Below are 13,296 nucleotides of genomic sequence, written 5' to 3' on the forward strand. Positions count from 1 at the left end.
ATTGAATTATGAAATAAAATATATTAAATCATTCCCATGTGAATTAGTGTATCTATCAGATGAAAAATGTGTGAAAATCAATTGATTTATAAAATGGCCTTCCCGTAGTGGGTGGCATGTGGCGGTATGGTGAGTGTTTTATGACACATAGCCTGCCACGATGGGAAAATGAATCAAAATTATTATTCCTATCATCTTATTAGTTTCTTTATTTAAAATAATTCGTTTTTTTAATTGATTAATTATTTTTTTCTAAGAAGGGAAGAAATTAAACATTTATTATTATTATTTTTGAAATAAATCCTATCAAGCGGATTGAATATAATTTTTACAATTATTATGCGACAAAATAACATTAATATAGACCCTTTTGGTTGACCAACACTCATATGATTTGAGAGTATAAATTGGTGAGCAAACACACTACAATTCATATCATCATATAATTCATAACACACAGAGAGCTTATATAATTTTGTTAGTACTACATTAGAATGGCAACATATAGCATTATGGCTGAGGCTTCAAGCTGTGTGGGGGATGTAAGGCCACCTGTGACCAATCATGAGCCAAGCATTTGGGGTGACATTTTCTCTAATTACTCTTCTTTTGAAAACCAGGTACATATCTTTATTATTACTTGATTAATTAATTTCTAGATATGTATAATTAATTTGTGTAATTATACATATAATATGAAGGAACAAGAAAAGTACGAAGAAGCAATTGAAGCATTGAAGGAAGAAGCAAGAGACATGTTAATGGCAAAAACAACTCCTCTCAACCAATTGATATTAATCGACACTGTTGAGCGGTTGGGATTGGCCTATCTTTTCGAGAACGAAATCGAACACAAACTCAAACAAATCAAACATGACGACGATAACCTTCTTCACCGTTCCGATTTATTCACTATAGCACTTGGATTTCGCTTGCTCAGGCAACACCGCCATCACATTTCTTGCGGTATAATATTATATATACATGCAATTAATCTCATTAATTATATATTACTATTTGATTATTGAATTTAACTACATGAATTGAATGAATTTAACAGATGTTTTCAACAAGTTTGTTGACAAGGATGGTATGCTCGAAGAAGGCGACGTTGAGGGAATGTTAAGCTTGTATGAAGCAGCCCATGTTCGATTTAACGACGAGAACATACTACAAGAGGCTGCCGATTTTACAAGGCGTTACTTGAGTAGTCGCGAAGCAGAATTAGAGTCTCACCTTAAAGATAGAGTGAAGCGGGCTTTGGAGCGCCCGCTTCATAGAGATATTCCCATTGTCTACGCACGGATTTTCATCTCTATATATGAAAAGGATCCCTCAAGAAATGAACTTCTTCTCAAACTAGCTAAACTTAACTTCAACTTTTTGCAGAAGCTATACAGGAAAGAACTCTCCCAACTCTCAAGGTAAATATTAGTATACTAATTGTATAGTGATTAATTTATTAATTAAAATCTTTATTTATTTATTTTTTTGAAAAAGGTGGTGGAATGAATTTGATTTGAAATCGAAATTACCATATGCAAGAGATCGATTGGTGGAGGCGTATATGTGGTGTGTGGGATACCATTATGAACCTCACTACTCTTATGTTCGAATTGGACTTGCTAAAGGCATTCAAATCATTGGAGTTATGGATGATACATATGATAATTATGCTACAATCAATGAAGCTCAACTTTTTACTCAAGTCTTAGACAAGTAAGTCATCATATATGTACATGAAATTATGATAGTATATCTTATCTATATATATGTTTAATTGGATCAATCATAAATTAATTAAATTGGATTGTAGGTGGAATATGGATGAAGCTGATCAACTCCCTGAATACATGAGAACTGTTTATCGTTTTATAATGAGTACATGTGAAGATTATGAACGCAACGCACTCAAACTCGGGAAAGCCTTTGCAACTCCTTATTTCATAGAAACGGTTTGTAGTACTATATATTTATGTAAGTCCAAAAAATATAATTTTTCAAATGTTAGTAATTGATTCTGAAAAAATATAGTATTTGTATTATGATGAATGAATTAATTGATTCAGGTGCAACAACTTGGAAGGGCTTACAATCAAGAGCTAAAGTGGGTTATGGAAAGAAAACTGCCTCCATTTGAAGACTATGTTAAAAACTCTGAGATAACCAGCTGCATTTATATCATGTTTGCTGCTATTATTCCTGGTTTTAAATCTCTCACCCAAGAAACTATTGACTGGATGAAGAGTGAGCCCAAAATCGCAATATCAACGGGTATGATCGGTAGATATTGGGACGACATTGGCTCTCATGATGTAAGTTACCTAAGATTAAATTAATTCTACTCCATATATATTTATTAATTTGTTAGCATTCAATTAATCTTGGTGAATTTAATCAATTTGAAGCGCGAGAGCAAAGGAGGGCAAGTGTTGACTGCAATCGACTGCTACATGAAACAACATGGCGTAACGAAGCAAGAGACGCTATTAGAGTTTGCACAACGAGTTGAGGAAGCATGGATGGATGTGAACAAGGAATGGGTCGAGACAACGTTCGTGTCAACAGAAATAGCCCTTCAATTTCTCAACTATGCTCGAATGTGCGATGCCAGTTACAACAACAGCAATGGAGACGCGTATACCGACCCTCAAATGGCCAAGTCAAATGTCCTTGCTCTCTTTATCGAACCAATACTCATTTGATTATTTTTGTTTCATGTTCACGAATAATCAAAGAGAGGAACTATTCGTCCAACATGTCGTTTGGGGCGTCTTTGAGTTTCTTTCTTTAAAGTTGTCGTTGTAAGTGAGTCGAGCGTGTTATAAGCTCATTCACATTAGTTCTTTTTACCTCCTTTATGTTGTCAATGATCATTATCAGAAATAATAATCATCTTCTCCCTAAACCATAAATTGCTTCTCATCATATAGTATTGCATTTCATGTAAAATGCTGCCACTGCCGGCATCACCGGATTCACGTTCTTGCTTGGCGGATAATTGTAAGCATTCTGCCAAAAATTCGAATATTTTTAGATAACATGGGTCCATTTAGCTATTGGGAAAGTACATGTGAACTAACCATACATGTTGCGCAAAGAATTCTAGGCTAGTCCACATGTACTTTTCCAACAAACATGTGACCTTTAATTTCGATCAGAAGTGTAAACCACAAAAATTGTATTTTGTTGCCAAGATTAAAAAGTGGTGCTATCAACCAAAAATTGATTAATAAAAATTAATGAAATAAGTTGAAAATGAGCATTAATTCTGATTATTTCTTACCATAAAAGTGATTCCCGAGACAAGAATATTGTCAGCTAAGGAGGTAAAAGTTGCAGAAGTCAAGATTGAGCCATGCCCATTCCATACAACTCTAGTTCTACCCATCCCTTCTCCTTTTACATAAATAAATGGCTTGTCTGAAGGAATTTCCACCTTTTCCCTGTCATTACAAACACATCACACACACATACCCAAGAAAAACAAAACAAATGAAAAAAACCCTTATAAATTATAATAAAAAAATTACTCCTATGCTCCTATGCTCTCAACCTTCCACATACACAAATAAGTCCTATAGTCACCAAACATAAACTAGCATTAGAAAAATTGTGTGCCAGTTAGTAAGTGATAGAGTGGTTAATGCTTGAGCCCAAATGTCAAAGGTTAGAGTCTAGAGTCTAGCGTGTGCAGTCTTTTAAATTTCTATTCATTTGCCTATAAAAAAAATTAAATAAAAAATTGTATTGCCTCCGTTCTATGGTAATGGAGGCGTTTCTTTTCGGCACGGAGATTAAGAAATATTGTGTTAGGTGAGTTAAGTAAAGGGAGAATAAAGTGAAAAATGAAAAAAGTGGAGAGATAAAGAGAGAAAAAAGTAAGAGAAAGTAAAGTAGGCGTGGAAAAATGTGGTTGACTTTTACTAAAAATGAAATAATTTTATTACGATGGAACGATCTAAAATGACAAAATAACTCTATTACTATGGAACGGAGGGAGTAGTAGCATGGAGAAGGCTAAGAAAAGAGAGAAAAAGAATAGTACTTGTAAACTCCAGCTGAGACAGAGATGGAAATCCATTTCTTGTTATTCGAAGGAACAGAATTAATGGCAGCTTGAATACTCGAAAAGCTCGAATTTTGTGACTTACCCACATTGATTGTGGGAATATCCACTAACTCTATGCCATTTGTGATAAAAAGAAGTGTACAAATGAATACTGCACACACCATAAATCTGGACATTTCAAAATAGATTTTTATTAAGAGAGAAAATGAAAAGTTGATGCTTTCGGGGAATAAATATGGAGATTGGATTTCGAAGGGGTTCCGTGGAAGTTAGTACGACTTAGTTAATTCTAATTAAAGTTACATTAATTTTATTTATTATGTATCTACTTAATTTCACTTTTGTTACTTTTTCTAACGTTAGTTTTCAGTTAATTTCAGTGATGCCAGTTTCGTATTTTTAACCCTTAATATCTATTCTTATTTTTTTTTTCTCTGTTATTTTTGTGTCTTTGTCCGTTTAATTTTTTTTCCCATAGAAAGTGGATATATGTACGATATAATAATTTAATAAAAGTTAAGTTTATTTGTTACAATGCGGCGATATGTAGAGTACCCATAAAGCTAACATAAATTAAAAAATGTAAAGTTAACATTAATTTTGAACCTTTTCCATATACGGTCGGTGAAATATAAATATGACAAATTAACTACTAGTGCAACAATTTGGTATGGGCAAATTAAGAAATATGAAAAAATGAAAATTCTACATAACTTTCTGCCACAATCTATGATCTGTGATGTAAATTAATCGATAATTAGCAAGATTATTGCTCCATAAAAACTATCTATTTCTAGAAAAAACTTTATCTTAAAATATATCAAGTCATTGCTTCTAAATAACTATATAAGATACAAAACACGCATTTAATTATTTGATTAATTAAGCCTCTATATAATACTACAAACCCTATTATCCGATCCTATCCATTGTTGTAGTCACATATAATGCAACATGTAATTAACAAGATCACAAGTTTAATTGAGAGAATTATTATACAATTAAAATATTTATAAGCACATTTGCAATTGCAAGACATATAAAATTTGATTCGATTTAGTATTAACGCAATATGCATGTATGAGGTGCATTATAATATTCTTAAATTGTTAACTTGATATAAGTATATGAATATTAACTAAATTTGTGTAGACGCTCAAATGTCATCGTGATAACATTTTTTTTAATATATTGATGAGTTAGCAAATTCAGAAAAAATAGCAATTGGTCATACCTCGTACATGTATCGGGTGTATTTACTAGTACATAATATAATGTGTTTTATTAACATATCAATATCATGTTTTGTATAACAACAAAGTAGGTAAAAGGCTAGGCCGGGCCAAAAAACCATCGGGCAGGCTGGGCCAAATTCTATTTGCGCTACAATTTCTGGCCCAATTCGGCCCAACACCAGATTAGGCCTAAATTGCCCAATCGATCTTGGTCAAGATAATGTATACTTACTCTATTTGGTATTATGTATTAAAATTAAATATAGGTAATATTTTTCAAATGCTACTATTTTCTATTACATATATTTAAAATATGAATTGCAGGATTTTTCCACTCCCGAAATTTAAGGAAAAATCTTAATAAATATAGACAATAGTATAAAGTATAAACCAATTCACTTATCCTTTTGATTGTAGGATTACTGATTAACCAAATATCTGATCAAATCTGGTGTTCAATTTAGTCGCTCCAATCAACTGGTTCACTTAATCTAGATTGATGTAATAATTTGAATCTTCAAACTGCACTATAAAACTTATGACAGCGACACCAAAAACTACATTATCAGCTTAGATTAATCATATGAAAAGAAAATGTACATTAATCACTCCAAAATGGCAATATTCATATTCAGTTTGATTTCTTTTTTGTTAGCAATGGAAGCAAGCATGGCGAAGGTGGCACTAGATTCCAATAATGGGGAAATCAAAGTGAACTGTTCGACAACCATGGTCGTCGAAAAATCTGGTAGAGGCTTCAAAAGCATTCAAGCAGCAATTGATTCTATCCCTCAAAACAATCTGAATTGGACTTGCATACTCATCAAGGCAGGAGTATACAGGTGTGTAAATTTATCATCAACTATAGTCCAATTCATGTCTTTTCCATCAACTTCAAATAATTTGGTAAAAAAAACATCAATTTTGAACGTAAAGTCAATTTCCCATGGTCAACTATTTTGGCCAAATTAAATCATGTGTAACATGTCTTTTGTCAAATTCAATTGACACTAAGATGAAGTGGTATGTCCAACTCATTTTCAGAATTAAAAGAAAAACAATTGTTAATTCGCCATTCGACCCATCCCCTTCATTTTAGGGCACATAGATATACATTCCGACCTATCAAGGCAAAATTTGATTTTATGAAAAATTGACTACATCCTCAAACTTGGTGAATTGATAAATTTGGTCTATGTAAATTGAGTTTTTTCCTTGTGATATTTTCTTTTGTGTAGGGAAAGAGTGTACATTCCTTATAGAAAGTCGTTCATATACATGGCCGGAGAGGGGATGGAAAGAACCTACGTCGTAGCGGACGCTCAGGGGCCGATGGATGAAAGTGCTACTTTAATTACTCAAGGAGATAACATTATTTTTAAGGGCATAAGCTTCACTGTAAGAAACCCTAGTAATCATAAAACATGTGTGTGTGTGTGTTGCTATACAAGGCATGATTCAAGTTAGCATTGACTCTGTTTGTTGGGATATTCACACGTGAGTTGTCCTATAATTGAAATGAGAAGTAAAAATAGATCACCTTATATTTAGTGAGTCACTCATATAATTAATTCTATTTTAGATGGAACCTTATTAGGATTTGGTTGATCTCCTTCACGTATCGGGTATATACGCTTCAATGAATGAGATTTTACCTAGTCCTTGTAATATCTGACATAGTAGGCAACAAGTAAAATCTGTCATCTAGCAACAGAATTAAACGTCACTAATTGGATCTATGTTTATTCAAAATTAGTAGTCTTTTCTTGTTCAATACTGCTAGATTGTTATTAAAATGGGTTGTTTTCAAAACAGAATTCTTACAACTATCCGCGGGTCGGACCTCAAAATCCGATGAAACCGGCACTAGCAGCAAAGGTCGAAGGAGACAAAACGGCGTTTTATGGATGCGGATTCTATGGATTGCAAGATACACTGTGGGATGTGTCAGGAAGGCATTACTTCAAACACTGCACTATTGTAGGAGCTGTTGATTTCATCTTTGGGGCAGGTCAATCCATTTATGAGGTAATTTATTATTACAGAAAATTGTAGCTAGAGATCATTGTATTATGTTCACTCCGTTCGCCATAAATTATCCATTTGAGATTGACATGATATTTTAGAAATGATGAAATGTGACAATTAATGGTGTATGAATGAAGTACTACAATTCATCAATTGGTGCACTCAATTTGTAACAAATTTCTTCTCTCTCTCTCCAGAATTGTGTGATATCAGTTTTAGGTCAAGATCTAGGAGAACAAGGCATGGGATACATCACCGCACAAGGAAGAGAAAATCCAAATGAAACAAATGGATTTGTATTCAAATATTGCAATATAATTGGAAGAGGTAAAGCATATCTAGGAAGACCATGGAGAAAATATGCCAGAGTTATATTCTACAAGACATTCATGTCGGACGTCGTCGTTCCTCAAGGATGGGATCCTTATTTCAACTCCGGCGGCCTAGAGTACGTTTAATTTTCATCCATCATTTTCATCTTAACCACACGTAAAATAGTACTATCTCCGTCCACAAACAATTTTCTTGGTTCGATTGTAGGAGCCTATTGACGGTCGCAGAGATCGATTGTATCGGACCCGGCGCTAAGACTTTGGGAAGAGCGGCATGGGCAAAAAGTAAGCTGAGTGGTCAAGGGTTGCAAGACTTGATCAACATCAACTACATTAATAGCGATGGATGGATTACGCCAATATGATCAATTGGAAAAACATTGACACCTCAAGCTTCATAATTAAATTCACTGATCATGTACTATTAGCCTGTTATTGATTTCTTGCAAAACATAAATAGTTGGATAAGTGGTTGATCTCTTTTATTCAAATACACTCATTTCTTAGGTGATATAGTGCCAATACGATTTTTCATTCTTCAACAAGATTATAAATTTTTCATCTATTCCGTCATCAGAAAAGAGGATAGACACGACACCACAATTTTGAATGAAACGGGATTTCAAAAAATGTCAGATGTATGCACTACATAAACAATAGTATCAAAAGGAAAACGCTTCCCATATTTGCATATACTATGTAATCACCTCCACAGCAAGTAGGAAATACTAAAATCAATGAAAAATGTTTTGGAGACATAATGTCTAAGCCATAATAGGGGAACTATTATGTCAATTTCTATTATTTCTATATATTATTTTAAATATACATTTTGTACTAGACGTTCTTACCCTTTATCCATTATGTTTATATTTTTGGAAAACAAATTCAATCCATTATTACCACACTAATCTCTAGAGATTTGAATGCTGCATACTAAACATTTTAATTTCTTTCAAGATTTAATGTCTTTATACATCAAGATTATTAAACTCAATTATTTTCTATATTGGGTTTGTTTGTTAAGTATATCTCTTGTTATAATTTTATGTTCTTTAGTAATTTTATATAATTGTTTTTTATGATTAAGATTCAACATATTTGTTTTATCATTAATTATCTCCTTTTAGTTACAAGTCATTTGACAATTAAATTTATAATTTTTAACATTAACAAAATAATTGAACCTCGATCAAAAATAAAATTAGTTACAAGCCATTTTGATAGTTAAATTTATAATTATAAATTTTATATTTAATATTTTTATGAATTGCATATTTTTTATTTTAAATTTTCACTTTCAAAATAAATTTATAATTATAATTTTATATTTATTATTTAGTCAAAATATCACTAATTGGGCGTTGATCGTCAGTTTTTTTACGGAACCGTAAAAAAAGGATCAATCCGACGACAATTTCGTCTGTTTAGGACCTGATTTTCAAAAAGTGAATGTTTTAGTAAATTCATATTTCGGTCATATGTTTATGACCACTTTTTACCTTTACTCTAAAAGCAATATATAGTAGAGTTCTTAGCAAATTAACTATATTATGAAACAAATTAAAATTTGATATATCAGTACTAGTTAAGTAACAATTTGGATTGCAAAAAATTAATAATTTTTATTTTAATTCGTTACTTCCATAATTCAATTTCTTTAAGTTCTTATTGTTTCGAATGTTATAGTTGAACCTTGGTAACAAAATCATGCTTTATGTTTCTAACTAATCTATTTAATATCTATATTATTTTCTTCTTTTTTCTTATATAAAATATTAGAGTTTTAAGCTCCATTCAGTATATCATTAAATAAATTAAAAATTAATAAAAATAATAAAAAAAATAAAAATAAAAATAAAAATAAAAATAAAAATAATAATAATAATAATAATAATAATAATAATAATAATAATCATAATAATAATAATAATAATAATAATTGACTTTATAGTTTTTATTTTACGAATTATGTAATTTTTGTTATACTACTTCTTTCCTTTCCAAAATTTTAATTTATTTAAATTTTTTATTTTTAGAATATTGCAATCGAACTTCGATCAAATAAATAATTACAAGGTATTTACTCTTTTACATTATAAATAATTGAGTTATTAGCTCAATTCACTATATCATGAAACAAAATTAAGAAAATATATATAATATATTAATACTAATTGGGTGTAGGTTTTTTTATATCATACTTACTATTCTAAATTATTCAATTTTGAAAATTTAATTTATTCAAATTTTTAATTTTTGGAAAATTATTGTCGAACCTTAGTCAAAATAAATATAATACTAATTGAATTTATTGTTTTAATTTTAAGTATTTTATAATATTAGTACTCTAGTTTGATTTTTGAGTATTTATTTTTATGTTATTTCTATGTAAAATATATAATATATTCTATTGAATTAATTTCACCGTTAGCTTTATTATTCTTTATTATAGAAATTAGATCACCCCCTAATGATCATACTAATTAATTTTATCCAAAAATAGCGTTTGGTTATATTTGTCCACATATAAAATATAATTATAGCATAGACATAAGGGTATTATGTCATGGAGACATTATGTCCTAAATCACTATTCTTTTTAAATATATCATATTCCCTCAAAATTAAATATAGGCAATATTTTTCAAATGCTACTATTTTCTATTACATATATTTAAAATATGAATTGCAGGATTTTTCCACTCCCAAAATTTAAGGAAAAATCTTAATAAATATAAACAATAGTATAAAGTAAAAACCAATTCACTGATCCCTTTGATTGTAGGATTATTGATTAACCAAATATCTGATCAAATCTGGTGTTCAATTTAGCCGCTCCTATCAACTGGTTCACTTAATCAAGATTGATGTAATAATTTGAATCTTCAAACTGCACTATAAAACTTAAGACAGTGACACCAAAAACTACATTATCTGCTTAGATTAATCATATGAAAAGAAAATATACATTAATCACTCCAAAATGGCAATATTCATATTCAGTTTGATTTCTTTTTTGTTAGCAATGGAAGCAAGCATGGCGAAGGTGGCACTAGATTCCAATAATGGGGAAATCAAAGTGAACTGTTCGACAACCATGGTCGTCGAAAAATCGGGTAGAGGCTTCAAAAGCATTCAACCAGCAGTTGATTCTATCCCTGAAAACAATCTGAATTGGACCTGCATACTCATCAAGGCAGGAGTATACAGGTGTGTATATTTATCACGAACTATAGTCCAATTTTGGTCTTTTCCATCAACTTTGAATAATGTGGTAAAAAAATTGCATCAATTTTGAACGTAAAGTCAATTTCCCACGGTCAACTATTTTGGCCAAATTAAATCATGTGTAACATGTCTAGTGTCAATTTCAATTGACACTAAGATGAAGTGGTATGTCCAACTCATATTCAATCGACCAATCCCCTTCATATTTGGGCACATAGATATACATTCCGACCTATCAACCACGTGTTAGGCCACATAGATATTTTGTTCTGCCACGTAGGATTCAATTTCGGCAAAATTTGATTTTATGAAAAATTGACTACATCCTCAAAGTTGGTGTATTGATAGATTTGGTCTATGTATATTGAGTTTTTTCCTTGTGATATCTTTTATGTAGGGAAAGAGTGTACATTCCTTATAGAAAGTCGTTCATATACATGGCCGGAGAGGGAATGGGAATAACCTACGTCGTAGCAGACGCTCATGGGCCGATGGATGAAAGTGCTACTTTAATTACTCAAGGAGACAACATTATTTTTAAGGGCATAAGCTTCATTGTAAGAACCCTAGTAATCATAAAACATTTGTTCGTGTCAGTGTGTGTGTTGCTATACGGAGGCATGATCCTAGCTGGCATTGATTCCGCTTGTTGAGATATTCACACGTGAGTTGTCCTATAATGGAAATGAGAAGTAAAAATAGATCACCTTATATTTAGTGAGTCACTCCTATAATTAATTAATTTTGAGATGGAATCTTATGAGGATTTGGTTGATCTCCTTTACGTATCAGGTACGCTTCAATGAATGAGATTTTACCTAGTCCTCGTAAAATCTGACATAGTAGGCCAGAAGTAAAATCTAATTAAACATCACTTGGATCTGTCTTTATTCAAAATTAGTAGTCTTTTCTTGTTCAATATTGCTAGATTGTTATTACATGGGTTGTTTTCAAAACAGAATTCTTACAACTATCCGCGGATCGGACCGCAAAATCCGATGAAACCGGCACTAGCAGCAAAGGTCGAAGGAGACAAAACGGGGTTTTATGGATGCGGATTCTATGGATTGCAAGATACGCTGTGGGATGTGTCCGGAAGGCATTACTTCAAACACTGCACTATTGTAGGAGCTGTTGATTTTATCTTTGGCTCAGGCCAATCCATTTATGAGGTAGTAATTTATTACTCTCTCCGTCTCACTTAAGATGACACGTTTTCCTTTTTAGTTTGTCCCAACTAAGATGACACATTTTCTTTTTTAGAAACTTTCTCTATTTAATTAATACATCCAATCACTTTTTCTCACCCCTATTAAAATATTCATCTTTCTTTCTCTCTCTATTTTAATACTTCCATCCACCTTCTCTCTCTCCAATTAAACGCATTAACCAATAACTCCTAAAATCCCGTGCCGGCTAAGGAATGTGTCATCTTAGCTGGGACGGATGGAGTATTACAGAAAATTGTAGCTAGAGATCATTGTTTTATGTTTCACTCCGTTCGCCACAAATTATCCATCTGAGATTGACATGACATTTTAGAAATGATGAAATGTGATCATTAATGGTGTATGATTGAAGTACTATATATTGTTTGTGAAAAAAAGATTGTGGGGTATAATGGTATCTTAGCATTCTTTAATTTCTATTGCTACAATTCATCAATTGGTGCACTCAATTAGTAACAAATCTCTCTCTCTCCAGAATTGTGTGATATATGTTTTAGGTCAAAATCTAGGAGAAGAAGGCATAGGATACATAACCGCACAAGGAAGAGACAATCCAAATGAAACAAATGGATTTGTATTCAAATATTGCTATATAATTGGAAGAGGTAAAGCATATCTAGGAAGACCGTGGAGAAAATATGCCAGAGTTATATTCTACAAGACATTCATGTCGGACGTCATCGTTCCTCAAGGATGGGATCCTTATTTCAACTCCGGCGGCCTAGAGTACGTTTAATTTTAATCCATCATTTTCATCTTAACCACATACTCCCTCCGTCTAACGATACTTGAAGCGTTTCTTTTCAGTACGAAATTTAAGAAAGTTGTGTTCAATAGGTTAAATAAAGTAGATGAGAGAATAAAGTAAGAAAAAGATGAGAGAGTAAAGTAAAAGAAAGAATAAAGGATATGAAATTAGATGTTTTGTTTTTAGCCAAAAAGAGAAATGGTTTAAGTAACCTGGGACAACCTAAGACTCGAGTAACTTAGGATAGAGGGAGTATAAAATAGAACTATCTCCGTCCACAAACAACGGTCTTAGTATTACATGACACGAGTTTTAATGCAAAATTAATAGTACTAGTTGATATTAGTGTGTTGACGGTCGCAAAAATCGATTAAGGTAAGTAGAATACCCTCATACTACAACGAAATGAATTAACCTTGAT

General features: G+C 31.8%; 3 protein-coding genes across 3 annotated transcripts; all 3 read left to right on the top strand.

Moving 5' to 3' along the window:
* The first annotated feature begins 494 nt into the window (after nt 1–494).
* On the top strand, nt 495–2,813 carry LOC125218277 (cis-muuroladiene synthase-like). Its single transcript, XM_048119915.1, has 7 exons — nt 495–620; nt 702–966; nt 1,061–1,424; nt 1,501–1,719; nt 1,817–1,955; nt 2,070–2,315; nt 2,409–2,813. The coding sequence occupies exons 1-7, from the start codon at nt 495–497 to the stop codon at nt 2,703–2,705; spliced, it is 1,656 nt and encodes a 551-aa protein (XP_047975872.1). The 3' UTR covers nt 2,706–2,813.
* Nucleotides 2,814–5,964: 3,151 nt separating this feature from the next.
* On the top strand, nt 5,965–8,032 carry LOC125221472 (probable pectinesterase 29). The gene is made up of 5 exons (XM_048123592.1): nt 5,965–6,149; nt 6,546–6,705; nt 7,123–7,335; nt 7,533–7,783; nt 7,876–8,032. Exons 1-5 carry the CDS (start codon nt 5,965–5,967, stop codon nt 8,030–8,032), a joined length of 966 nt encoding a protein of 321 aa, XP_047979549.1.
* Nucleotides 8,033–10,695: 2,663 nt separating this feature from the next.
* LOC125221473 (probable pectinesterase 29) lies at nt 10,696–12,863 on the top strand. The gene is made up of 4 exons (XM_048123593.1): nt 10,696–10,880; nt 11,296–11,455; nt 11,858–12,070; nt 12,603–12,863. Exons 1-4 carry the CDS (start codon nt 10,696–10,698, stop codon nt 12,861–12,863), a joined length of 819 nt encoding a protein of 272 aa, XP_047979550.1.
* Nucleotides 12,864–13,296: the final 433 nt, after the last annotated feature.

This window comes from Salvia hispanica, chromosome 4 (assembly GCF_023119035.1).
Source record: "Salvia hispanica cultivar TCC Black 2014 chromosome 4, UniMelb_Shisp_WGS_1.0, whole genome shotgun sequence".
Classification (NCBI taxonomy): domain Eukaryota; kingdom Viridiplantae; phylum Streptophyta; class Magnoliopsida; order Lamiales; family Lamiaceae; genus Salvia; species Salvia hispanica.